Here is a 25,487-nt window from a genome sequence, read left to right on the forward strand (position 1 = left end):
AAAGAGAAAAATCCTTTCAGGAGAGAAGCGTACGCTCAACTGTACTCCTTGACGTTGCGCAAGCATTCGACAAGGTGTGGCACGAAGGCCTTATCTAAGAACTTAATTCATGTCTACGGATTGAGTACTGTGCTCTTCTAGAATCGTATAGCACCGTGAGATTTTTCCGAGTAAAACAAATGAATTATCCGAACCAAAAGGAATTGAAGCAGGAGTTCCTCAGAGAACTATCTTAGGTCCACTTTTATATATTCTGTATACAAGAGACCTCTCATTACCACCAAACAGTATGACTGCCACTCTTGCTAATATCACCGCAATAGTACTATGCGTCGAAAAAACAGCTGAGTAAGCTGCGCTAAACCTGCAACATGCAATAAGTTCTGTAGTAAGTTGGACTAAAAAATGGAAAATAAAGCTAAACGGTAGCAAATCGGTTCACTGAAATTTTACAAACAAAATTCAACATATACATAAGTATTCTAGATGTCTGCATACCATATGCAAATATAGCCAAATTACGCTCTATGCTAGATTACATAGGAAAGAGCATATTAAAATAAAAAGGTTTGAACGTAATCTGAAATTGTCAAAAATGAAATGGATAATTGGATGAAGGTCAAACCTATCCATGCACAAAAAATAATCAAGCCTGTATGGTCCTATGGAGCGCAACTTTGAGGATGTGTCAACGATAGCAGTATTATTATTATACAACACTTTCAAAACAAGGTGTTAAGAGGCATTGTAAATGTTCCTTGCTGTATTCATCGAGACCTAAGGGTGAATACAGTCGACGAAGAAATAAGGCGTCAGGCAGATGCCCACTACAAAAGGCTTAATGCAGGAGGAGGCGAGAAATCTTCTCTTAGACACATGCCTCTCTAGTCGATTATTAGTTTTTAAAAATAGTTGTAGTGATATCAAATATTGTTCGTAATTAAAAAAAACTTTGAACCCGTTAAAGTATCATACTATCTTCTTAGGTCAGGTAATGTCAGGTGTGTTTATATTCATGTAGGAAAAGTTTTTTCCATTTAGAAATTTTCGAGTTTTGGAAAGCGGAATTGAAATAGTCTCTAGAGACAAAATCATCTGAGTACAATAGTTGGAAGACTAGTTCATAGGGATGCGGAACGGGGTGTAGCATTGACAAAATCATACATGTGGAAGAAAATTAATTAACATTGCAGGTCCATCACAGGTCACCTACCTCTAAGATTCCATATTCAGAAACATGGTATAGTGGAGATCGTAGAATACAGAGTGAGCGTAGGGGGATGATAGGCTAGAACATTAAATTTGCAAATGCCCAATTTTCATACGATTGTTGCGGAATATCTTCTATGATTCCCAATGTTTCAAATTGGTTAGCTAGGGTCGAAAAAATATAAGATATTTTATCAAACCCACTGATTTGGGAATGAGCCTAATGATGACTTAAGTACGTTCATCAGCGATCTAACGCTCCTACGTCCTTGCAAAAGCGGTGTGTCCTTTCAAAAAGAAACATTATTTTTATCAAAATATGAAATCCACTTCTTTCCATTGTAAACACAAATGACCAGGTGTCGTAATTTTGCGCCCAACGACTTTAGAAAGATTTGGTAAAATGTCATAAAACAAAAATTTTTTCTAGTTACGGTGATATTCTTTTTTCTCTAGCGGCTGTAATGAAAATGAACACGGAAGGGGTGGTTGCCGAAACGAATTATCTAAAAAGTCTTCCATAATTGGGAAAAACATTTCCGCATTTTCAAACAGTTTTGTGCCTTTGACATCAACAATTTTATTGCAGCTACAAAATAACCACCTTAATAAGCAAATTTTGGATTAAATATTATCTCTCTTACTTGTTTTTAATAAAAAATCAAAATTCTGATTATTCGCTTAACTGATAGCACTAGCACGAATAACCATGGTGAATACCACCTGCCGTATTAATTCCACGTCCACAATAAACTTGATCTATATCCACACATAAATTTTCGATATATTCGAGAATATTTCAAATTTATGTTCAACCTCAAACAGCGATCGAATAATGTAAACAAATGAAATCAAATCGTAAATAGAGATATCAAAGGGGTGTGCCAAACTTTTAATATAATCTCGATAAATATCAAAATGCCGAATATGCATCCGAATAGGCATATAATATGTATGTACAATTGTCAGCAGTATGAGTAACGTATAATTATTTTCAAGCTATGTGACAAGCGTATGTCAAAATGTGAAAATTTTCGAAATCTCTCTATATTTTTATAACATTAGCGGCTTTCACATCATTTTCGCTTTTCCGGTGCGAGAATTCTTGTCTAGCAACGCGTCTGCCATCAAGCGAGAGCACACATTCCAATAGATACTGGCAGAATTACACATATACTATATTATAAGCACATAAGTACATACATGTACATACTTAGGTATAACAACAAAAACAACTTTGCCCTGTCGCCTCATGCGACTAATCGGCGTACATAGTAACAATAAAAGTGAAATCCCAGCAGGGGTTAGCACCCAGCGGCACCTATCTATCGCTGAGCGCCTCCAAAAGCGATTTATGGATTGTCAATTTACAGTCTCAATAAAAGCAAAAACAATTGTGTTGAAGAAATACCGATTAAATTCTTTCTTATGTTTTTTTTATATGTCCATATGTATGTACATATATTTATTTTCTTTTTTTTGATTTTTTTGTAGCTAAATTGGCTAGATGCAGCGTGTATATACATATGTATGTATATAATTTTTTGGCTTTTATGTATGTATTTGTGTACAAGCACATAGTTGTAGGCTCTCTGCTTGTTAAGTACGAATGCTAAACATTCTTTATGCGTGTTGCGCTCTCTTTTCGAAAACATTTAGCCGAACTACTTCGTGAATTTTCAAAAACAAGAACAATATCGGAATACAGTGGCGTTTAAAGTATTTTTTTTTGGGTAATGATCTTATATTAGAAAATTTAAAACCATAAGAAATATATTTTATTTTTGTTAGGTTTTTGGCTGGATACATTACAAGTAAGAAGAAGTATTATGGGATTACATGGGTTTACATTGTTATTAAAGTCTTCAACATCTTTAGAATATTGGGCTAAATTTTCAAGTTGATCCGAGTAATAGTTTTGGAGATACAGCATTGAGAACTTGTGCGCTCAAGGCTAGCTAGGCTAAGTGCGCCGTCTTTACACGGGTCTTTCTCTAAACTGAGCTTTTGAAGTTGAAGCAAGATTTCTCGAATATTACTCAACCGATCTTCATGAAATGTTACACAGGTCTTTGAGATACAATTCTTAAAACTTGGACGAAGGATTTTTTATTCGAATTTTCACTAAAATTTTCATTCTTTGGTAAAAATGTCTGCCAAAAATTCGATTTTCAGTTTTTTTTCCTTCATTCAAGTTCTAAGTTTTAAATAAAACAAGTATTTTTTCACTTTAGATGATCCTGGGGGTCACCGGAAACGCTGTTGCAATGGCCGAGTTTAAAATATTTTTTCGAAAAATTTCAGAATTTCATGGTTAATAGTGTACAGTATGTTGGTAACAATAAAAAATCCTAGTAAAATATTTAATTTTTTATATGAGAAAAAAATGTTGAAAAGGCTGTTTTTTACCCAAGGAAATCCATGTAAGCCCTTAAAAAATTTAGTTCAAAAAGTTCGAGGCTTTGTACAAAATCGGAATAGTCTTTTTACATCCTTTTTCTGAAACTGTAAATAATGCGATTTTATTCTTTATCTCAATAATACTTCTTCCATTCAAAAAATAAAAAAGTTACTGGCACTTTTTTGAGCCGCCGGTTTTTTAACCAATGGTCCGACGAAATTGCTTACACACCTTTCTTCTACATTCAAGTCAAACTTTCTGAAATAAACAAATAAAAAAAGCTCAAAAAAAGATAATTTTTCGGTTATTTCATACTTTATATTAGATATCAATTTCTACCGAAAAGTGAGGTTAAGTCAGTGATAAAGTTTCCATTGAATATAAATTGACTTTTATACAAATTTAGTGGTCAAGTCGAAATATAAAAAAAAATTTATAATTATCTGGTAAAATATACCATTGTACCGCTATTCAGTCCTGTGCGCTGCACTAACGGCACGATCGTGTGGACGAAGCGATTGAGCGCCCAGTCTGAAATGAGAATTCCACCGCAACGGTAATTCGGTAAAATACGCGCCGCCAGCAGTGAACAGCGTATAATATTCAATTATATTATTCGAGTACCTCGCCTGCCGTATTTAGTTAAAAATAGAAAATCGACGAATTTTTACCTAACGAAAAAATGCAAAAAAATGCCTAATTGGTCTAATAAAATTGTAAATTTTCACATGAATAAATATTAACTGAAGTGCTAAAGTTGTGCAAAAATGCTTACAAATATGTAATACACTGTTTGCGAATTTGTTGCAGAAAGTATTTATAATTTTTACATAAGTGGCTCGCAGTGCGAAAAAAATAATAAGTACAAAATAGCTAATTTTGAATGTGAGTGAAAAACGAAGGTGTTCAAGTTGTTTGATTTTCATATAATGCAAGCAGACTGTGCACTAACACAAAACGGGATGATGCCAGACTGCAACAACAATTACAGAAATCAGCTCGAATTAGAAAAAGCGCATGACGAATTTACATAAATATGTGTACATATGCTCGTCCAATGGTGAAAGTTTACAGAATTAACTTGGCTGGAATTATTTTATAGGCCAAATGGCCACCTTTTGGCACACGAAGCGATATATTAATCAATCGTTTGATAGGTTTTTACTTGTAAATAAATCAAATGCGAATTTTTCACCATTCGGAAATATGTTTTTTTCTCATTTCTTCTTTTCGGCAATTTTGTTGGGTTGCGGAATTTTCGCAAACAAACAATTTAACAAATTCAATAAACCTATATTATACATACATATACTATATATTCATAAACATACAATTTTTGCTTTTGTATTTGAAAGAGAAAAAATCTAACCACATGTCTGGCACGCATAATATCTCTCTCACTCTCTCTCTCTGTCGATTTATTGAAATACGCGCATTTTTGTATATTTAAATGTTATCAACGGCAATAGCGTTGCGGCCAAGAGATTAGTTTTGTCTTAGATTTTTATTTTGTGTCAGTGAAATATCACAAAACTTTCGAAATTCGAATCTGGCAGCAAATAGGCATTGTTTATATACATACGTTACATATGTATATATACCATAAAGCCATGAACAACTGTAAAATCTGCTAATAAATACAAGACATATCCAATTATTAGGAATTTTATGATTTACATAAATTACCATTTGCTGGAAATAATTTTACTACAAACCTTTAAAAAAGATTATAGAAATTCACAAAAATAATGTACACACTTTTTCTTAGAATAGTACTTTCCAATAGATTCTAAGCAATTCCAAAAATTATTTTTGTTAGCAAAATTTGTTTAGCTTGAACACTGAAATATTTACAAGAAATGGTCTATTTCACAACCATTGAAATAGCTGTTGTTTATATCTATTACTTCCTCGAAATACAATTAAATACGAAAGCCTTGAAACTGATGAACTTGAATTGAATACAATTTTCTAGGTAATTTCAAGGAGATATTCAATTTTAAATTGATTATTTGTTTCAGTAAAAATTGATCTGAAAGCAAAAGTTGCTTTAACAGCTGATCAAATTTGACCCGGACTGACAAAAAACTACTATTTCAGGTTATACAAATTAGCGCCTACAAAATAGGCTTCCGAGCCAATACAAATATGCCAAAGCATAATTCAATTTTCTATACACGTGTTTTAAGTATCGGCTGGGATGCTCTTCAGTGCCTTCAGCGCATTTGCTTTTTTCGGTTTCGGCTTATTTTTGGCCGTTCGTTAGATTTTTGGTCAGTTTCACCATCATATTAATAAAGTAATGTCTTTTCACACAATTCCAAAATTTATTCAAGTATACTAAAAAAAATCGGCTAAGAAGTTAGCATTTTTCGGAAATAAGTTCAAATTCTAGAAGTTCTTCAGTAGTTTTTTAAAATAAACCAATCAATATAATATTTAGTTCTCATGTAGAACAAGCTCAGCCTTTTTTTTCAACATTGAACTTTGCAATAGATAATATCTCAAAATATCTGACAGCTTAGTGCAGAAACAATTTTAATATGAGGTAAGTCTTACAAACGTGCACCAAAGAGGTCTATGGTAAAACTAACACTTCAACTGATAATATCTGACGATTCCAACAACAATGGGTTATCTCGCAGAAATCAAGATATCTGATTATATATTATAGCGACTGAGCTGTACTGCCCACGTATCTAGTATGCTGATGTCCACCTCCCGATGAATCTCTTTAGTAAAATTGAACGATATCTTAGGAAGATAAGGGTAAACATTGTTACAATCTAGAAAATTTCTCATACAATAGAGTAAATGTTCCCAATATTGGACGAAGTTAATAAAAATTGTACCTTTATCTTGAGGGTATATCAAATAAACAAAGCATTCTTCGACTTTAATATATCTACTATATATTCCATAAAACTCTCATTGAAAATCTGCAGCCCAAATGATAGGCATATTAAATTGGCCTACAAAATGATATTAATTTCCGTGTATTCATGTGACTTCTCATCGAAAGTTCTGAATATGAAATTAATATTTTTTCTTGAAACTTCTATAATACATACACATGACCTTCCACAGAAATACTACTTTGTTACTCATACGCCCCGTACGCCTCCTCCATTTATTTCAATATAAACATTCTTCATTAGTGCACGTTTATACGCAGTTCTTCAGCGATTTTTTTAAGTTCGTAGAAAAATTACTCATAAAAAATAATGTATTCCGAAAATTAATTAATATAAATAAAAGTTGCAACATTTTCCATTGAGTTGTTATAAAAACTATATGCATTTCGACACCATGTAAAACAATTTACATACATACATATTAATAATAATATACATATTAATTCTAATCTTTACGGTATACGATTTCAATTATTTGAGGTTAATTTATGGGTATCGTATTTAAAATTTCGTGACTTAAAAAATATCTACAAAAATAAAGTTAACTGCGGCTGCACCGAAGCTTTAATATCCTTCACTGTGTCATTTCTTATAGCAATTACGAGGTGTGTATAAAAATTAAAGGGATTTTTATATTTAAAATTTCGCGTGTTCGGATACAAATGATGTTTGTGAATACTTGTCCAAAAACAATAGCGTAACGATGACCAGCCTCCATATACGCCAGACTCCATGTATAGAAAACATTAACAGCACATCGCTGAGGGAGCTAAAGGCTGTCCCAAAAATGGAATTTGAGAAGTGTTTCGGCCATTCGAAGAAGCGCTGGCTGAAGTGCATATTATAGTATATGGACTATTTTGAAGGCGACAGGCGATAATATAGAGAAATTAATTAATATTTTCATCAAAAAAAGAAAATTGCCGTTATTTTTCCTACCTCATATATGCATAACTACATCTGAAATATAAACTTCCGTCTATTTGCATCCAAAGTAAAATGTTTTGCTGGTTTTTTCTTCAGACAATGTTTGGTATAAACAAACTTCAAATCGAATTAAGCTTACTTAATAAAGAAAAAAATATTGTTTGAATATTGTTATGTGGATTTCTCTCGGTCGGTTTGTATGGCAGCATACTGCTGGTCTGATCTGATCAATTTGGAGATTGTAGCGCTGCTTAGGGCAATAATACTTGTATGTTCTAAATTTCGTTACTAGATCTTGTCAAATAAAAAAGGTTCCCATAAAAGGGCTTCATTCTAAGCGATCCGTTTATATGACAGCTATATCTCAGGTTACATCTTCAGAATAAAAGAACCTGTGCAAAATCGCATATCACAATTTCAGATCAATATCTCAGGAACTAAACGACTAGTTCGTGGATTTACAATGACTAAATCAACTCGACTCGTTACGCCCATCATTTATACATATGTATGTATATAGCTTCCTTCTGAGTATTAAAAACTTCGTCGTAAACTTAATAGCTAAGATAGCCTGTTCGGGGTATAAAAAAGCGAAAACGAAAAAAATGTGACAAATTTATGGCTTTTCTTTCAGGAAGAGCACAAAGTAAATTAATCAACCGTAAATCGCTTGCAACATTTAAATAAAAATCAAAGAACTCTTGACATGAGTACAAAGACACATTGTGAATCTAGCATATGTATGTATGTACATATACAGTGTCAATATATACACATGCTCGTACGTCTGCACAGATCAGCTTAAGTGAGCAAACATTTTCGATTTCCGTATGTTACTTGATGCAACAAAACGAATAAATACCCACCCACGCACCGGCTGATATACATCCATATATCTGATACATAAATATATATAGATACACATGCACATATTAATTCTCAGCCAGTACATATACAACAAGCACGAATTATTATTTACTTTACTAATAAAAGCGCTGCAGCACAGACCCTACCGCCTGCCATCGATCGATGCAGTGCCGAAACGTTTATAGGCTAAAAATAAAGGCTAGCCGGCTGGCTGCAGCATGTCATCGACTGCTTGCCGACAGCAGCGTCTGGCGTTGGCTGCAACATTGCTTTCTTTACAATAGCCAAATGTTGTGTTGACGATGATCTTGCTGATTTTGCCATATATACAGTTGGTTGAATGTGTTGAACGCGTTCGCACTCCATATGCCGGCTATAAAATTCACTTTAAACAGTCGCCCGTTATGCACCAGCGGTGTAATCGCATATCGCAGCAAATAATCGAAATTGCACTTGTATTGACTGGGTGTGGATGGTGCTGAAAACCGTTATTTACAAGCAGAATCAAGATCGCAGGAATCATTTGTATATATAAACGAGCACATTACAATAAAATATACTTTTTTTTCGTAGAATTGTAGTAAATGAAATATTTGCATTTAAATATACAAAAGTATTTTCGCTATGCCACTGAGTGTTTCATTCTAGGTGAATAACGGTGTCAGGGACTCGCGCGTTAAGCATATACACAGCCGAATTGCCTTGATGAGCAGTCACTGCCCGAACACTCGTGTCCGAATTCGTAACGCAAGCACACGGTGACGAAATTTTTCAAAATCAACCGACTACAACAACAATATGTCGGTGTTCGCAGTCATTATTTTCACCGCTTCGTGATGGAATAGTTGACTTACGCTGCATATGTATATACATATATATATTTATGTTTATTCAGAAAATTCACGGATTTATTTGTTCAACTTTTTTTCTGTGCAAAAAGTGCGAGAAATAGCGTAAACATTTGGCGCGTGTTTTATATCAAAACAAAATAACACGAATTGGTGATTTGGTGAAAAACGAATAACTATTCGTACTTGCAAAAACAAACATACATAATATCGGCAGCACTAATACAAACACACTATCGGTATGCACATTAGTTAGCGCGTAAAATATTTAGTGGCAATTAATCGATTATCGTAAGATATTCCAAATGTGACTGAGAAGCGCCAAATTCAGTGAACTAGTGTAGAATTCGTAATATTTAAAAAATAACGGTGGTTCAATGGCTTTCATGTGCATACGTGTTGGTGAATAAGCAAATAAATTAGTTAACGCTCATGATACACACCGTTTGGCAGCACACATTCGATAGTAAATAACGCAATAATGTCGAAGAGACCTCGCGGGAACATACACAAGATTCGAGAATTCGAATTGGAAAAGGTAAGTTCATTGCTAAATTAAAAAATAAATATTTATGTTTACTCTTAAGGTGTAAGGTCAGTGCAGAGCTCAAAAAAAAATAAAATTTATTCTGGCGTTATTCCAGACCAGTGCAAAACTTTTCTCTACGTTTCTGGTGTCTCGGCGAAAAACTGCGAAAAGTAATTTTCACAGACTTCTCTTGCAGCCAACCTAACTCCATTAAGAGAGTTCTGCATTGACCAAAAAAATGGTAGTCCGATGGTGCAGAGTCAGGGCTATATGGTGGATGTACCAAAACTTCCCAGCCAAGCTCTTTCAGCTTTTGCCGAGTCATCAAAGATGTGTGTGATCTAGCCTTGTTCTGATGAAAGACGAAGCCCTTTATGTTGATCAGTTCCGGCCGTTTTTTTCGATCGCTTGCTTCAATCTCATCAAATGTTGACATTAAAATATAGAATCAATCGTTCGACCAGGCTGGAACAGCTTATAGTAGATGATTCCTTTCCAATCCCACCAAACACCCAGCACATCCTTTCAAGGTGCCAATTCTGGCTTTGCGACCATTTGTTTGAGCTTCACCACACTCGGACCGTGATCTTTTTCGCACATTATTGTCGTATTTGATCCACTTTTCGTCTCTTGTTACCATTCGCTTCAGAAATGATTCAATTTCATTTCGTTTCAGCAAAGAATCGCAGATGTTAATTTGGTCCATTAAATTTTTCAGACAATTTATGTGGTACCCAAACGTCGAGCATCTTTTTGTAGCCAGCTTTTTTTAAATGGTTCAAAACCGTTTGATGATGAATGTTAACTTCCTTAGCGATGTCATAGCTACTTACGTGACGATCCTGGTCAATCTTTTCCATAACTTTATCGACTTTTTCAACGATAGGTCCGTCAGAGCGAGGTGCATCTTACATATCGAAATTTCCAGAACGGAAGCGAGCTAACCATTGTTGTGCTACACGAACTGATACTGCATCGTCTCCGGAAACTTCACAAATTTCACTGGTGGCTCCCGTGGCATTCTTCTCTTTTTTATACAAAAATTTTAGTATACTATAGCGAATTTCTTCATTTTTTTCACTCATTTTTCAACAGCTGTAACTTTTTTCCAACTTCCCCGAATTTAATTTTTTGGGTAAATGAAGCTTAAAATATCACCTTTCCAACACTGAAGATATACGACTGTAACGACATCTATTGACAAAATACGAAATGACTTTTTCGACTACCCAATATGTACTTGATTTCACAAAAATTTGTATACTTAGCATAAGGGCCAATCTTCGTAATTACCTATAGGAAATGAATGATCTTTTTGATAAAAGCCAAGGCTGTAACTGCCTTCAATGTCTTCGGTCAATTGACTTTTAAGGCGAAGTGGCGCATGCGGTGGCCGAGCGATGACTCTCGTTTGGTGTTTGGCCAGAAGGTCAGTTATAATCATGATAGAATCTGACGGCGCGGTGCAGATCTCCATTTTGTTGGAAAGACCAGGTAGATAAGGAGCTGGCTAACTTGGAATCTCCAATTGGAATCAAACAGCGAAAAAGAAGAACGACTGACGCGCTGTTGTAAATGTTTTGGCAGCCGTGATTCCATCGTCCGACAAACTTTACGCGTCGAAAATAAACAGCTTTCAAATACACACTTATTGGCATATGGCTCTTAAATTTCTCACAAATATTAAAAAAATTGCTTAATACCAAAAATTCTATCAATTCGGTTTGTGATCACATTTTAAATGTGATGTCAGTCCGACTCAAATTTGATCATATGGTATATAAATTTTAATAATAATAATAATTTTTTTTTGTATTATCATAATTTTTGACAGAGTGTCAACTGTCACTGTCATTAGTTTCCATAGATAAAACTAATCCCTGAATTTTTTTATTATTATGGTATATGGATACGATCTATTGTCAAAAAAATGTTGCAACTGTCAACATAAAAAACATTTTTCTGTAAGGTTCAGAAGTTGTGGTCAATAAATATCATGTCTATAGCTGATACTGTTTTTTATAATTAAATTGGAAAACTTTTAGCAAATAACTATAATATGTTAAGTTCCATAAAAAATGGAAATTAATTCTATTTTTATCATTTAACCTGAAATTCCTTGACCTACTCAACCATTAGTATAATATGAAATTAGACGATTTAGAAGATGCACTGTCACGGTCCTCGTTCAACTGCATTTAGAGCCATTATCATTTCCATTTCAGATTTTGCTCATTTACAAATATCGCCAGTACAAAAAATTATTCACAATCTATGTGAAATCTTATTGTAAGCAAATATCGAATACCGTTGTTTCAAAAAATCAAAGTAATGAACAGTTGCACCAAAATTATATACATTTACATGTGTACTATTATAAAGATTACACATACTTACTATATAGTATATAGTATATAAACATACCGACAATGTCGTAATAAATAGACGAAAACATAGAATAACAGACAAAATATTTTGGCATGAAGCCAAAGAGAAATCTTTCGGCGGCAAGCAAATGATCATCGAATGCGTCGCACTTTCAAATCTTTTTTTTTTGTTTGATGCCTTAATCTATTTTCTTTTGTTATGGGAGAGAATCCCAAAACAATAAGAATGAGTATTAAAACCACAAACGCAACCACAGAATTTGGGTGTAATAAATAATCGATTAGCTCGGATCTATTTCGCAATTAATTAATTAAATGCTGCAACGATTTATTAAAAATTTTAATTGATGTCTATACATTAGAGTGTGTTGATTTACAGCGATCCATAAATTGGAAAAAATGTGTATGTGTATGTGGAAAAAGTTCTACGAATCAACAACTTTGCCTAAGAGTCTATGCATCTAAAACCGGTTTCAAGCCAGCGATTTTTAAGGTAAAGCTCAAAAAATCTGAATAATTGGCTGAATGGGAGTCATGTAATATAGTTGTCCGATCTAGCCGATTCTGACAAAGGATCAATAGAATATCAAAATGCAGATGGAACGCCCAAGATAAAATAAGGTTAGGTCGTGGTGATTTGTCCTTTGCTTCAAAATAGGCCTCAGTTTCGGCGATCACCTCTTCATTCGACGAAAATTTCTTCCCAGTGAGTATTCTTTTGAGATCTGTCAACAGGAAATAGTCGCTGTGTTCCAGATCTGGAGATTACGGTGGATGCGGAGGCAATTCAAAGCCCAATTCATGTAATTTTGTCATAGTTTTCACTGACTTGTGACACGGTGCATTCTCTTGGTGAAACAGCACTACTTTTTCTTTAAATACGGTCGTTTTGCCCCGATTTTGTCCTTCAAACTGTCCAATAATGCTATGATGCTATAGTCGCTGTTAATGGTTCTTTCTTTAAGGTAGTCAATAAAATTTATTCCATGCGCATCCCATAATACAGACGTTAGAATCTTGGCAGCCGACTGTTGCCGCTTTCCAAGCTTTGGAGCGGGTTCATCGTGTGGTGTCCACTTGGATGACTATCGATTGGCCTTCGGAGTGAAAAGGCGGAGCTACGTATCATTTTTTGATGTTTTTGTCGGTAACACCCACTTGAGGGCATTCACTGTCTTCATCGCCTTCGGGACTCCTTTCTCTTCGTTCAAACTTAGCAAACCACTTTTCAACGGTTGACATATGTTATGTCGTAAAAATACGCTCGAATTAAATTTCAGACGCTCCTTATATCCAAAATAGTGTTTAACCAAAATGCGCTCTTTGGAAGTTGGCACATAATATTATTGGTTTTTATTTTAAGTTTCAATACCTAGATTTTATGTAATTAAACTTAGCTTCTTCACACACATTTTATCGATGTATGTATTTATGATCCATGCCTTCTATTTTATAGATCCATTTAGTCGATGAATTTGATATCTTACAAATTGTGGGTGAAGGATGGTTTGGCAAGATATTACTGGTCGAACATCGTGGCTCTCAAACCGAAATGGTATTGAAAGCCGTGCCAAAACCCTATGTCTCAATACGTGACTTCTTTCGGGAATTCCATTATGGACTGCATCTGGGTATACACAGAAATATAGTGACCACATACGACGTAGCCTTTGAGACGGCTGGTTTCTATATTTTCACACAAGAGTATGCGCCACTAGGTAAGCAACGAATCTAACATTGCTAATGTGAATTTGTCTATTTTATATATTTTTTGGTTCTCATCAACGCATTGAAGGTGATCTCACATCAAATATGGCCGACACAGGTGTTGGTGAAGAATACACAAAACGAGTGGCTAAACAAATTGGCGCTGCGCTGGATTATATGCACTCAAAGTAAGTAACAGGGTATACAGGAACCATAAGAGTAAAGTTAAAAACGACCTTTGATCTTCCAAAAACAGAGACATTGTACATCGGGATGTGAAGCTGGATAACGTGCTCATCTATCGTTCGGATTTCACGCGCGTCAAAATTTGTGATTTCGGCGAATCATATCAGGCGGGCACGATTGTGGAGCGACGCAACGAGTGGTTACCTTACAGCCCACCGGAAGTATTAGAAATTAAGCCGGAAGGCACCTACACGTAAGTAAACTCTTATATATAGCCACTATTCCATATGTAACTTCTTGTTTCTCATATTTTTCTTACAGAGCCGAACCCAGTCACGATGTTTGGCAATTCGGTATTGTCATCTTTGTCTGTCTAACTGGTTGTTTGCCTTGGCAGAAGGCCGCCTCAGATGATCCGCGTTATGTACGTTACTTGGCATGGTTTGGCGCCAATATTCTACCCATGCGTCGCACACCGAAACTCTTTAAGTTGATCACTTCACGCGCACAGCGCATGTTCAAAAGATTCCTAGATCCACGCGCCGAACGACGACCGAAGAATTTAACAGATTTATCAAAGTTCCTTGATGATCGTTGGTTGACTAAAACAGCCGAAAAAGAAATGGCCGAATATGAAACCGATGAATTATGTCCATCCATGTATTCCTTCCACAGCAGCCCCGATGAAAAGCATCGTTTGCTGCATACGCTGGCCAATTGTGGCTTAGAAACGAATGTCGATCGACAATCGAAGAAGAATCGTATCAAGGATTGGATTGAAGCTTCGGTCATAACGGAAGAGGATGAAGTAAGTACTTTGAGGAACATATTTAAACAGAATATAGATATATTTTTCTAATAGCAACTGGTTTGAGTCCGAACCCAAACATTATATTGGGTTATGCCTTTTTTCACAAAGCCAAATCTGCTCTTATTTTTACAGGAGGAACTGGAAGATAACTCACCCTCCTCATCAGTTTCTCGTGAACCGGTCGCTGGGCACATATCTTCCATACGCAATACTATGGAGCAGACCAAAGCCATCAACACTACACTCAAAGATGCTGCTCAAAAACATTTCGATCCGCGCACCGGTGCACTCCAAGAAGGTCCCAGCGAAATGGGCGGTATCACGCAGACACAGCAAAAATCGTACAATGCTTCCATCGGCAACATATCCACCATGAATAATGGTGATAGTCTTTGCGGCAGTCTATTGACGTTGAGCTCGCGTCCAGATCTACTAGAAAGTCACTTAGAAATATATAATTCTGAATTAAATATAAATCGTTTAGGTGAGCATAATAATTCTGCTCAATTCTACGGGCATAATCAGTCGCTTAGCAGCAGCAATTTACTTATGGTTGATTACGGTACAGCTTCTAAGGAAGGCGCCAACAACAATGTGTCTAAGAAGTCGATAGGCTTAGACACTTATGGTCTGCCAAATGAATATCGAAAGAGCGCATTGAAAAGAACTAAATCTGATTCCGTAAAAACTGTTATGTTCGCTAGCATGCCTGCTATCAACGATAGCGATGCTTATGCTGCTGCCGGACAGAAATTGCCGCCAAAACAAACGCTAAACAATGCTAATACTAATCAAAAGCTAACCAGTGCTAATGCGCCCACTGACAACTATTTCACTAAAAATGCCAATAATACTAATGATAGTCATGTGACCACAGGAAACGCCGAAACAGGGAAGGGGAATTCCTCTGTGACCTTAACGGGACTTGCTAATGCCTTTCATTCACTCGCCTCCATCACGTTGCCGAAGTCAGGCACTCCAGATCGGCAACAGCAGCAGCAGCAACAACATGTACAACAACAGCAAGAACAACATCGACAACAACAACAGCAGCAACAACTACGGCAACAACAATTCGCCACATATTATCTGAAACAGCAAGAAAATGGTTCTTCAATCAGGGATAGCGCTTACGGTTCTGCCGAGGTCAGTGAGGCGCCATCAAGAACCGTTAGCACTTCATCAATGAAACCACAATACAATGGAAATTCCACCCAATATAATGGACAGCAAGCACAATTTTCCAATCATACACGTGCTATGAGTCCCGACACACGTCAACGTCCGCCAGAAAGCCAGCAGATATATAAAGGGGCGCGCACGGGCAGCTTGAAAGATTCGGCGTACGATAGGATAACGGTTACTAATAACAACAGGAATCGTAGATAAAGTGATTAACGCTTGTAGAGATATCCATTCAAAGGAAAGTGATACCATTGATACATACATAAATATGTCTAGTTTTATAGTCCGCTCTTCGTCTTTACCATTGTTAAATTTCCCATTTTTTAAACCTAAATATAAAGCTATAATAAATACGTACATATGTATATAAACACAACTAAACGTTGCTGTTTTAATTAAAAAAAACTTTGGTTTCCATAGGAAGTTATCGCACATGTGGAGCTAGTCATCGACCTTTTTCTCTTCCAATGAATTCGATTTTGGTCGAGAAGCAATTGGAATAATGTCAGTTTCAGCCACTGACATCACTTTATGTTGGTAGAAGATATAGACCTAGATCGCTTGTACTCAAGCTAACCATTTTCCAAGATCTGGTAGGATTACCAATGCTTATGCCAAATTAGTATTTTCCCAACATAAGTTACAGCAGATGTTTAAAGACTTTTCGAATTAAAAAAACCATTTATATTTTTCAAAAATTTTGGTATTGTAGCTGAACTTGTATGTGTATATTCCAAAAGAAGAATTTAATCGTTTTTGTTCAATTGACAGCGCCATCTATTGGTAGCAGGGTTGCCAATTTAATTAAATTTAATTTTTTAATGGGAAAATTCTATTTTTTAATCTCCAACATGGAATTAAAAAATATAATACTTAATTCCTGTTTTTCAGGGCTAAAAATATATAAAATATAGATCATTTGAATGTGTAAGCTTTCCGTTCACAGATCTAGACTTTTGAAAATGATGATTCTGTACATTTCAGACGAAGACCTCGAGTTGTCGCGAGAATGGAGAGTGACCTTGACACTAACCACCTCTTTGCATTCCCCGCTAACTCTACTCTTTGGACACCTCTCTCCTTATAGTCCGACTCCGTGAAACAACGCGTGTACTGGGCCTACCGTTGGATGACCTCCACGACCACTTATCTAATCCTTACTATCCGTACGGCGATTAGTTATAACATGGTGGTATGCGAGCTCAAGTTGTAAATGGTAAAACATAAAGTATGTGAATTCGGGAAAGTGGTAATTCAGAACCAATTATATGTTTGGATTTTTTTTGTAATTTAATTTGAGATTAAAAAACTAATGGTGAATCCGTTTTTTAGATTAAAAATTTTTTACACAGGTATTTGGAATTAAAATTTTTATAAAATAGCGTATTGGGAATAACAACAAAAAACTATTAAAATGTTATTTCGATTATTATTTCAGTATTTATATTGGCTCTGGCTAGGCTAAAATCAAGCTAGAATTCAAGTTATTTCAAATTTATCCTAAAATTTCCGATTCAATTGTAAATATTTTTCCCGAAACTGAATATTCATTTGGCCTCAGAATGACAACAAATGCTAGTTTATTCCCATTATCTCCATCTGGAGAGCCGTATTTATTTTAACCGCCTTCGAACATTACGATTCCGCTTTGATCAAGCCTCGAGGTTTTCAACTTGAACTATTTATTTGCATGAATTCTTTTTCCGAAGAAAAGCTTTTATGGATTGGAAAAGCTGCTAAAGACGCATTGAGAAACAAACCATAAATATCGTGGCGGGATATGTCGGTGGAACCCATGTACGACCTTAATGGCCACAATTTTTCCCAGCTACAAAAAATTCTCTTCATCAGTATCACCATAGCACACACAAATATATCTAATTAATGCTAAAGCTGAGACACCAATTTACGGGTTATTAAACCTTCGAATATTGACAATCACATAATCTCAATAATTAAAGCACCATTTCATTACGCACTTTATAAATCACTAAATAAAATTGCAAATAAGACGATTTTTTCCTCTTTTGTTAATCCTTAAAAAACGTAGGCTCCTTTATTTCTATAATATACAACGTCCAAGCGTTTAATAACAGCATAATGCAATATGCACTGCTGAGAGGTGTTTGTATTGATTCCGTTTTCTTTTGAATTTACTTAAGTGGAATAAATCTGGAGCTGTGGGTGGCACCAATACCGGGCCTACCGTGCTTGACTGGTTTGTAGGTGAGCGAGAATTCTCCCAAATAGTGACCAATCATTTCGGGTTTGATTTCAACCTAGAATAAAAAAGCCATTAATAAACGTTAAATATGTTTTAACTGTCGGTTAATTTACCTGTGTGAAGTCCTTGCCGTTGTAAACACCGATGATGGAACCAGTCATCTCGGGGACAATGATCATGTTTCTCAAATGAGTTTTGACAATTTCGGGTTTCTCATTTGGTGGAGCTTCTTTCTTGGCCTTACGCAGCTTCTTGATCAATGCCATTGGCTTACGCTTAAGACCACGGGAGAAACGCCTGCGTGCACGGCTGTGCATCAGTTCAACCAACTGGTTGCTATAAATAAAGATACAAATGAAAAACTGGTTCATATAACACAATTGTTGTAAAACTTACTTGGGCATATCCAACAACTGGTCGAGGTCCACACCACGGTAGGTGAACTTTTTGAAGGTACGCTTCTTTTTAAGAGTTTCTTCGACCTGCGTTTAGAAAGATGCATTATCAATACAATGTACTAGTTGAAGTTTTTGTTTAGCCATTCGTCACGTAATGTGCCTTGAGGTGCAAATATACACAAATGTAATTACAACACAGCATATTTCACACATATTTTGTACATTTGAGCACATTAAACAAACGGATGGTTAATATTTTTATAGATTTTTGTCAAGAAATTTACCTCAGCCATCTTGACAATTCTGATTTGCAGAACGGAAAGAAAAATGGAAGAGAAAAGTGCTGCCAAATCATAAAATCGGCGAAAATATGTCAAGGTTGGTACGGCTGATTTGTTTATTTTGAATGTCAATTTACAGCGTTGCATTGTGAACTGAATTACAATTTAATAATAGTAAATTGTTTATGTTTTTATTACTTATAACAAAATTAATGTAAATTAAGAAAGATTAATAGAGCGACTAGTAAATAAATCTCAAAAATTTAATAAATTGGAATTAGAAAAAATATTCTAAAGAAATGTACCAAAAAAAACATGCTTTGGAAAGTTGAAAGCCATTCCAAAAGTGCTTATAGAAAATTTTGGAGGACTGGAAAAATCGTTGGCATAAGTTTTTTATATCTAGTGGGAATTACTTTGAACAAATGAATATTACTATACAAAATAAATATTGAATATGGAAATATTAGAAATCAAGTGACTTTGTCATGAAATTTCAACTGGTATGAATCCGGCCTTTACCGAACTAGTTCACATACACATTTTAAATTAACATAATTAGCTGAACAGTGTTTTAAAGTCGACATTAGCAATTTAGTCAATGTGGATATTTTTTAAATATATTTATAAATGCTTACAGCTTTTCAAATTATAAAATTTCAGATATTTAATCATTTAATTGTGTATAGATTCTGTTGCCAATTTGTGAGGTTTAACAACTTGTAATTAAATTATTCATTTGCACTTGCTCTAGGAATGTAAATATAACGAAAATTATTTTTCCTTTTGCTTGAGTTTCTCTAATCGTTCCACTTTTTTCACAAGTGCATCTATATTTAAATCATCAGGAACATTGAATCCGCCCTAAAAATTTTAAAATTACGAAAATTGTTAAAATATTTTGCGATTTTAATATTGTTCATACTAATTACCTGTCTTTCTTGCAAATTTTGTATTTTGCCCTCAATCATAATTTTATTACGCTGCATTTCTGATTCGGATATCAGTCGCTTATTGACAGATGTTATAAACCTAAAAAATGATTGTACATTATTAAAACTACATATATACTAATTTATACAACATGAAATTACTTTTCAAGTAAATTGCATTCCGCTATTTCTTTTTGCAGTTGTTGTTCTTGTTCCTTGATTTCTGATTGCATTTTAGCGATGGTTATACCATTTTCTAAATGCTCCTTCAATTTCACGTAATAAAATTCTTTCAGATATTCCAAGTGTAAGTCGTGCAGCTGTGTGACCTTCTGCAATTCTGCACATTCTTCTAATAAATTACAAACATCATCAGGCAGGTCGCAGAGTTCCAGTCCCACAAGACGCAGCTGATGCTCATAGTGCTCCCCTGTAATGCAAGCCATTATTAAGATTTTTGCTTAGCTATGATGAGGGAACTCACTCAATTTTTGCAGTGCCTGCACTTCATCTTGCAACTGGAAATGATCTAGTAAATATGCGTTATAAGTATTATTTCATGTAAAGAGTATCCACTAAATATTACCCATTATAATTTTTATTTATCCAATTACGAGTGTAAGAAATTTCTGTTTATTTTGCTTTTCAATTAAACGTCAAAATTATAGATTGTGGACTTGGCAGCACTATCTTGTATATGTTATCACTACTTGTAGCAGCGCCATCTATATTTCAATAAAAAAATGCATGCAAAAAATACCTTTTTGGCGCTCAATTAAACAACAGCTGTTTAGTTGATGCATTTTATAAACAATTTTTCGTAAAGTTATTCTCCTTGTAAATATTAAAAAAATGCAAGACGATTTATTACAAATTAGACGTTTTTTAAAAGAACGATTGCAGCGTGACTATACAACTTTACACGGCCATGAGGCGGAACGTGAAAACGTGAGGCAGTTGCTACAACGAACTGCAGAATTGGGAGAATCAAATTCACTACTGCTCATTGGACCGCGAGGGTCGGGCAAAAGCACTGTGAGTCCTTATGAATAAAAAAATTAATGTAAATAATTATAGTTTTATCTATTCTAGCTGATTAATGCAGTGCTGAGTGACCTTGTGCCTAGTACAGATTTTCAACAAAACACAATGCTTGTGCATTTAAATGGCAATTTACATACTGATGACAAATTGGCACTCAAATCGATCACTGTACAAATGCAATTGGAAAATGCTGCCAATGGAAAAGCTTTTGGTTCTTTTGCAGAAAATTTAGCATTTCTGTTGGCATGCCTGAAATCAGGCAACAAACGTTCTAAAAGTGTAATCTTCATATTAGATGAATTTGATCTCTTCTGCGCGCATCACAATCAGACGTTATTGTACAATTTGTTTGACGTGTCACAGTCTGCACAAGCACCGATCTGTGTGATAGGAGCGACATGCCGTCTGGATGTCATCGAATTGTTGGAGAAGCGGGTAAAATCCCGTTTTTCACACAGGTAACAACGAAAGTCGCATTTAAAAATGAGTTATATTAAAATTATAATATTTGATTGCAGACAAGTTTTTCTTTTTCCGACATCGGGTGATTTTGAAAAGTATCTAGATCTGTTCGAGACTTTATTAAGCATACCTACCGAAAGAGAGTTGAGGCAAATTGCAGAACGTGTATCGCATTTACAGAAGCTGAATTCAACTGAGCTAACAATGCATCGTTGTCATTTCAATCCTGCGAAGTACAAATTTAACAAAAAATTTATTGAAGCATGGAATAATGGCATAGCTGTGCTAATAGATGATGCCAAATCTGTGGCAGTAACTTCGTTAAAGACTCTATATGAAATCGATAAGAGTGAATCGTTTCTAAAAATATTCCTATTCCGCCTTGTTTCGCAATTAGATCCAGACGCGCAACCAAATATCACCGCAGAGCAAATGTCCGAAATAGTTGCAACCTACACAATTGATCCGAGAGTGGAATTATTGTGTGGCTTATCCGTGCTCGAATTGTGCCTCGTCATTGCCATCAAACACCATTCCGAAATCTATGATCGCGACCCTTTCAATTTCGAAATTATATTCGCGCGTTTTGCTAAATTCGCCAAAGTGTCGACCACTATGCAGGGCATAGAACGTGCAGTCTCGCTTAAGGCATTTGAACGCTTGCGGCATATGGAAGTAATACTTCCAATTTCTAATTCCGTTGGCAAAGTACAAAAAGACTTCGAAATGCACCGCCTGGCATTAACGTATGGTCAGTTGAATGATGCTGTACAAAAATATCAAGCTCTCCCAACGGAGGTAGCGCAATGGGCGCAGAGCTCTATAATTTAAGCAAATAGAAATATGATTACGTTAAATGTTTTTTAATATATTTTAAGTCTTATTCAGTATTTTAAGTCTTTAAATTTATAAGAATTGAACAGTTAGTCGCTTTATTCAGAACGTTTCCACTCCACTATATATTTCCCGCTAACCCGGCACTAGTTTGAAGCTGCCGCGTTAATCGTATTTATACCAACATCCGGGACAATTCTCGTGAGGACAATCCCAAGAATATTTTCAAAATGTTGTGTTGTTTTAAAATCGGGCTGCCCATTTAAAAGGTTCTGGTAAATTGGTACAAATATTAGATTAAATTCAACTTTTAACGAAATATTTACTTTGCCCTTTATACTGCGACAGAGTTGCAATTGCTCAGATGGAATATAAACTGTGACTGTGTTCTAACATGGAATTTTTTTTTGCTGTAGGATACAGAATTCTCTTTAGAAAAAAATTAAAAAGGCAAAGTTTTTGAGTTGACAGTTCTTGGCTATGTATAAAACTGGATTATTGCTGTTGTTGTAGTTGTTGAAAGCATTCTCCAAATAATCAGAGAATTGCTGCAGTCTTGACAGTTCTCGGCTGGATAAAAGTTCGGTTATGTAGATCTGATGTCGGACCAAAAATCGAATGAGGACTATTTTGAAAGCGGCAACATTAATTTAAACAACTGAATAAACATTTTTTTCACAAAATGAAAATTCTCTCTTTTTTTATATACCTCAAAAATCGATTTACATACAAAATTTTACAGTTGTGTGGTTTTTTAGACCATATTGAGATTTTGAAAAAGCATTTCGATGAAGTATATACAGATATACATACTTATATATAGGTATGTAAGCGTATACTCCTAGAAATAAAGGTGTCTTGTTTAAAAAGGGTGATGATAACAATTTTCCAGACCGACTGTCAACATAACTAGGCCATTCAAACTTCCATATCATCAATGCTCTCTGCTAAACCGATCGATAATGCTAATTCCCTCATGATTTCGGCACCAGCATAATGGGCTGAACAATGCGATCGGCGTGAGCTTAAGTATAAATTGGGCTGTTATATCAACCAGGAGCACAGTGTGGGAACAAGCACGTTAGAATGCTTAGTCGCAGTACCCAAAACAAAAAATAGTATTATTTAAGAGCATTAACTCCGGCTACAACCAAATAAAAAGGAAAATATGCATTCCTCTTCGCTGCTAACATTTGGCGTTTTGCTCTTACTAACTACTTTGGCAAACCATTGCCAGGGCAATGAAAGTCCAGGATTCTTTCTGAAGATCACAAAAAATGTACCGCGCCTAGGACGACGCTCGGACAGTTATTTCTTGAAGAATATGAAAACAATACCACGCATCGGACGTCGTGGGGATGGGGTAAAAACAAAGTTTTATGAAAATATGTATGTTTTTTATTTGAAAACAAAAATTATTTTTTCAGGAACTGGACGTCGCCCTTTTGCCTTCGCTTTCTAAACGTATGCTTATGAATCCAGCCGAAGCAGCTGCAGCCGCGGAACGTGAATACAGTCTGGTGCAGCCGGTCACTTCGAACACACTAATCGAGTTGCTGAATAAGAATGCAATCGCCGCGGATAATATAAAGTTCGTACACTGGAAGGATTTCGATCGTGCACTACAAAGGGACACGGAATTGTATGGCAAGCTGATTTCGTTGGGTCGTAAGCCCGATCAACGACTAAAGGCCGATCTCAACATTGATTTGAACAGTGGCTTTACGCCTCTAGTATCGACATCCAACAGCAACGATTATATATATTACAACAAAGACGTGGACGAGATGTACGCGCCAAAGTACGGCAGAGATTTTATGCGCTACAATCAACTGGATTAGGAATATGCAAGCGTTCAAGAAGATTTTGTAACATTTATTGTATTATTGGGCGTTGAATATGGTAATCTATTATGGTGCGGGCATATCTAGTCAAAAATAAAATATTTGGTGAATTTACCTACATCTAACCTTAATCCTGATGTGTGAATAATTTATACTTTGCTGCATCCAACTCGTAGCCTTATTTTATTTATTGCTGTATATATACTTATATTATGAGAGCACTGGGAGGCAGTGATTATTCTCCTGTTGGCGCGATAGTTGAGACCACTTCATAGCCGTTCTTAATGCTGTTTAAACGAAATCCGAAGGAGTTTCTGACAATCGCGTCATTCTTAACAAAAAACGTGGTTCCACTGCAGGGTTAAAAAGTGGTATTCATTGACCGTGCGACACCCATTTTATACATCGTTTTCGAAAGTCCAATACGTTCCTTGGAATTCCTCAGAATGTCATCTATCATAAATATCTTCATTTAACGGACATTCAAGGTCATTACAATATTGGACGTCAAACGCGTTCGTCGTATTCCGTGCTCATATGGCCTGTATGATATTGGTAAACCACTTAGGTTAGGTTATGTTAGGTTCAATGGCTGATCCACACTTAAACTACTATATGCAATCTTTTGAGAATTCATAAAAACGGAACTCCTGTATTCGATCAAGCGTTTAATTTATATTCCCAACAGCTCGTTCGCATATCTGAAGTTCTGAGCTACTAGGTGTTTAAGCCTTTATCTAGCAAACACGGGACAATTCATAAGGAAGTGTTGAGATGTTTCCACCTTATCCTTTCGCATACAGCTTCTGCAGTTGGCATCCGCTAAAATTTTCTATCTAACAGCATGGAGCAAGCAAGGTATTGGCTTGTTATAACTGCCACAACTAGAAAGCCTTACCAGGGGCTAGATCTTCGCGAAACCCAGCTATCCAATGATTTAATACAGGAGAAAAGATACTTTTCCTTGCTAGATCTTCAGCTTCCTGTGCTTTCGCTGTGAGCTGCCACCTATAGTAATCTTATCAACAAATGACTCGATGTCATTGATAATGAGGTTATGTATTCTTTAACCAGCTCCATACGCACGGTTATTGAGCTCAAGGCTAGTATCGCCACTGCTCTCAGTTGATAGTCACTCCTCAGAAAGGGGCTGTACTTCCAAGCAGCATATCTACCGCTAACTAATGGTAGAAACCTCGCCTTGAAAAACACTGTAATAGTCAAGAAGTCTGAAGCTGAAGTTGAGAGTTCCTGACAATACACTCTTCCCCGCAAACTTTGACCCATCTTTTAAGATGCTCACTACCCTTCTCCTCCACAACTCGGTTACAGGTATGTATGCGAGCAGAGAAAATGACGCCAGAGTTTAATTTGGTGACTCCATGATCAAAAAGATCCTTTATAAAGTCAAAGCCTGTTAGGATTTCAGAATGATTACCGGGCACTAACTTATCTTTACTATCAGAGTGTTGCGCTCGGAATACGCCCACTCATGT

The 25,487-nt window shown here is 35.7% G+C and overlaps 5 protein-coding genes across 9 annotated transcripts; 3 read left to right on the forward strand and 2 right to left on the reverse strand.

The window, feature by feature from the left end:
• The first annotated feature begins 4,174 nt into the window (after positions 1-4,174).
• On the forward strand, positions 4,175-16,340 carry LOC120772522 (serine/threonine-protein kinase meng-po). Of its 4 annotated transcripts, XM_040101188.1 has the most exons (8): positions 4,175-4,495; positions 9,215-9,705; positions 13,540-13,801; positions 13,879-13,978; positions 14,047-14,229; positions 14,298-14,784; positions 14,920-15,271; positions 15,665-16,340. In XM_040101188.1, the coding sequence occupies exons 2-8, from the start codon at positions 9,649-9,651 to the stop codon at positions 16,174-16,176; spliced, it is 1,953 nt and encodes a 650-aa protein (XP_039957122.1). In that variant the 5' UTR covers positions 4,175-4,495; positions 9,215-9,648; the 3' UTR covers positions 16,177-16,340. The 4 variants fall into 4 exon arrangements, with proteins under 4 accessions (XP_039957122.1, XP_039957119.1, XP_039957120.1 ...); XM_040101185.1 differs by having other exon boundaries at positions 14,920-16,340; XM_040101186.1 differs by having other exon boundaries at positions 9,260-9,705; positions 14,920-16,340.
• Positions 16,341-18,057: 1,717 nt separating this feature from the next.
• On the reverse strand, positions 18,058-18,978 carry LOC120772481 (40S ribosomal protein S15). Its single transcript, XM_040101126.1, has 4 exons — positions 18,879-18,978; positions 18,593-18,678; positions 18,310-18,532; positions 18,058-18,251 (listed from the first exon to the last, which is right to left on the reverse strand). The coding sequence occupies exons 1-4, from the start codon at positions 18,885-18,887 to the stop codon at positions 18,126-18,128; spliced, it is 444 nt and encodes a 147-aa protein (XP_039957060.1). The 5' UTR covers positions 18,888-18,978; the 3' UTR covers positions 18,058-18,125.
• Positions 18,979-19,516: 538 nt separating this feature from the next.
• LOC120770432 (augmin complex subunit wac) lies at positions 19,517-20,446 on the reverse strand. Its single transcript, XM_040097894.1, has 5 exons — positions 20,394-20,446; positions 20,292-20,336; positions 19,970-20,237; positions 19,808-19,907; positions 19,517-19,739 (listed from the first exon to the last, which is right to left on the reverse strand). Exons 1-5 carry the CDS (start codon positions 20,395-20,397, stop codon positions 19,650-19,652), a joined length of 507 nt encoding a protein of 168 aa, XP_039953828.1. The 5' UTR covers positions 20,398-20,446; the 3' UTR covers positions 19,517-19,649.
• A 157-nt stretch (positions 20,447-20,603) lies between these two features.
• LOC120770430 (origin recognition complex subunit 4) lies at positions 20,604-22,203 on the forward strand. The gene is made up of 3 exons (XM_040097891.1): positions 20,604-20,842; positions 20,900-21,309; positions 21,370-22,203. The coding sequence occupies exons 1-3, from the start codon at positions 20,660-20,662 to the stop codon at positions 22,142-22,144; spliced, it is 1,368 nt and encodes a 455-aa protein (XP_039953825.1). The 5' UTR covers positions 20,604-20,659; the 3' UTR covers positions 22,145-22,203.
• Positions 22,204-22,910: 707 nt separating this feature from the next.
• Positions 22,911-24,077, forward strand: LOC120770431. 2 transcript variants are annotated; one of them, XM_040097893.1, is made up of 3 exons: positions 22,911-22,970; positions 23,040-23,510; positions 23,575-24,077. In XM_040097893.1, exons 2-3 carry the CDS (start codon positions 23,316-23,318, stop codon positions 23,986-23,988), a joined length of 609 nt encoding a protein of 202 aa, XP_039953827.1. In that variant the 5' UTR covers positions 22,911-22,970; positions 23,040-23,315; the 3' UTR covers positions 23,989-24,077. The 2 variants fall into 2 exon arrangements, with proteins under 2 accessions (XP_039953827.1, XP_039953826.1); XM_040097892.1 differs by lacking the exon at positions 22,911-22,970 and having other exon boundaries at positions 23,009-23,510.
• The last annotated feature ends 1,410 nt before the right edge of the window (positions 24,078-25,487 follow it).

This window comes from Bactrocera tryoni, chromosome 3, assembly GCF_016617805.1.
Source record: "Bactrocera tryoni isolate S06 chromosome 3, CSIRO_BtryS06_freeze2, whole genome shotgun sequence".
Classification (NCBI taxonomy): domain Eukaryota; kingdom Metazoa; phylum Arthropoda; class Insecta; order Diptera; family Tephritidae; genus Bactrocera; species Bactrocera tryoni.

Excerpts from the sequence above, each read along its gene's own strand:
- LOC120772522 (XM_040101185.1), top strand. The coding sequence starts at position 9,649 with ATGTCGAAGAGACCTCGCGGGAACATACACAAGATTCGAGAATTCGAA. Across the intron at positions 13,802-13,878 it reads ACAAGAGTATGCGCCACTAG|GTGATCTCACATCAAATATG; the intron begins GTAAGCAACGAA and ends AACGCATTGAAG. Across the intron at positions 13,979-14,046 it reads CTGGATTATATGCACTCAAA|AGACATTGTACATCGGGATG; the intron begins GTAAGTAACAGG and ends TTCCAAAAACAG.
- LOC120772481 (XM_040101126.1), bottom strand. Across the intron at positions 18,533-18,592 it reads CAGTTGTTGGATATGCCCAA|CAACCAGTTGGTTGAACTGA; the intron begins GTAAGTTTTACA and ends CTTTATTTATAG. Across the intron at positions 18,252-18,309 it reads ACGGCAAGGACTTCACACAG|GTTGAAATCAAACCCGAAAT; the intron begins GTAAATTAACCG and ends TTTTTATTCTAG.
- LOC120770432 (XM_040097894.1), bottom strand. Across the intron at positions 20,238-20,291 it reads GCAGGCACTGCAAAAATTGA|GGGAGCACTATGAGCATCAG; the intron begins GTGAGTTCCCTC and ends CTTGCATTACAG. Across the intron at positions 19,908-19,969 it reads GAATGCAATTTACTTGAAAA|GTTTATAACATCTGTCAATA; the intron begins GTAATTTCATGT and ends ATCATTTTTTAG.
- LOC120770430 (XM_040097891.1), top strand. The coding sequence starts at position 20,660 with ATGCAAGACGATTTATTACAAATTAGACGTTTTTTAAAAGAACGATTG. Across the intron at positions 20,843-20,899 it reads GAGGGTCGGGCAAAAGCACT|CTGATTAATGCAGTGCTGAG; the intron begins GTGAGTCCTTAT and ends TATCTATTCTAG. Across the intron at positions 21,310-21,369 it reads AAATCCCGTTTTTCACACAG|ACAAGTTTTTCTTTTTCCGA; the intron begins GTAACAACGAAA and ends ATTTGATTGCAG.
- LOC120770431 (XM_040097893.1), top strand. The coding sequence starts at position 23,316 with ATGCATTCCTCTTCGCTGCTAACATTTGGCGTTTTGCTCTTACTAACT. Across the intron at positions 23,511-23,574 it reads TCGGACGTCGTGGGGATGGG|GAACTGGACGTCGCCCTTTT; the intron begins GTAAAAACAAAG and ends TTATTTTTTCAG.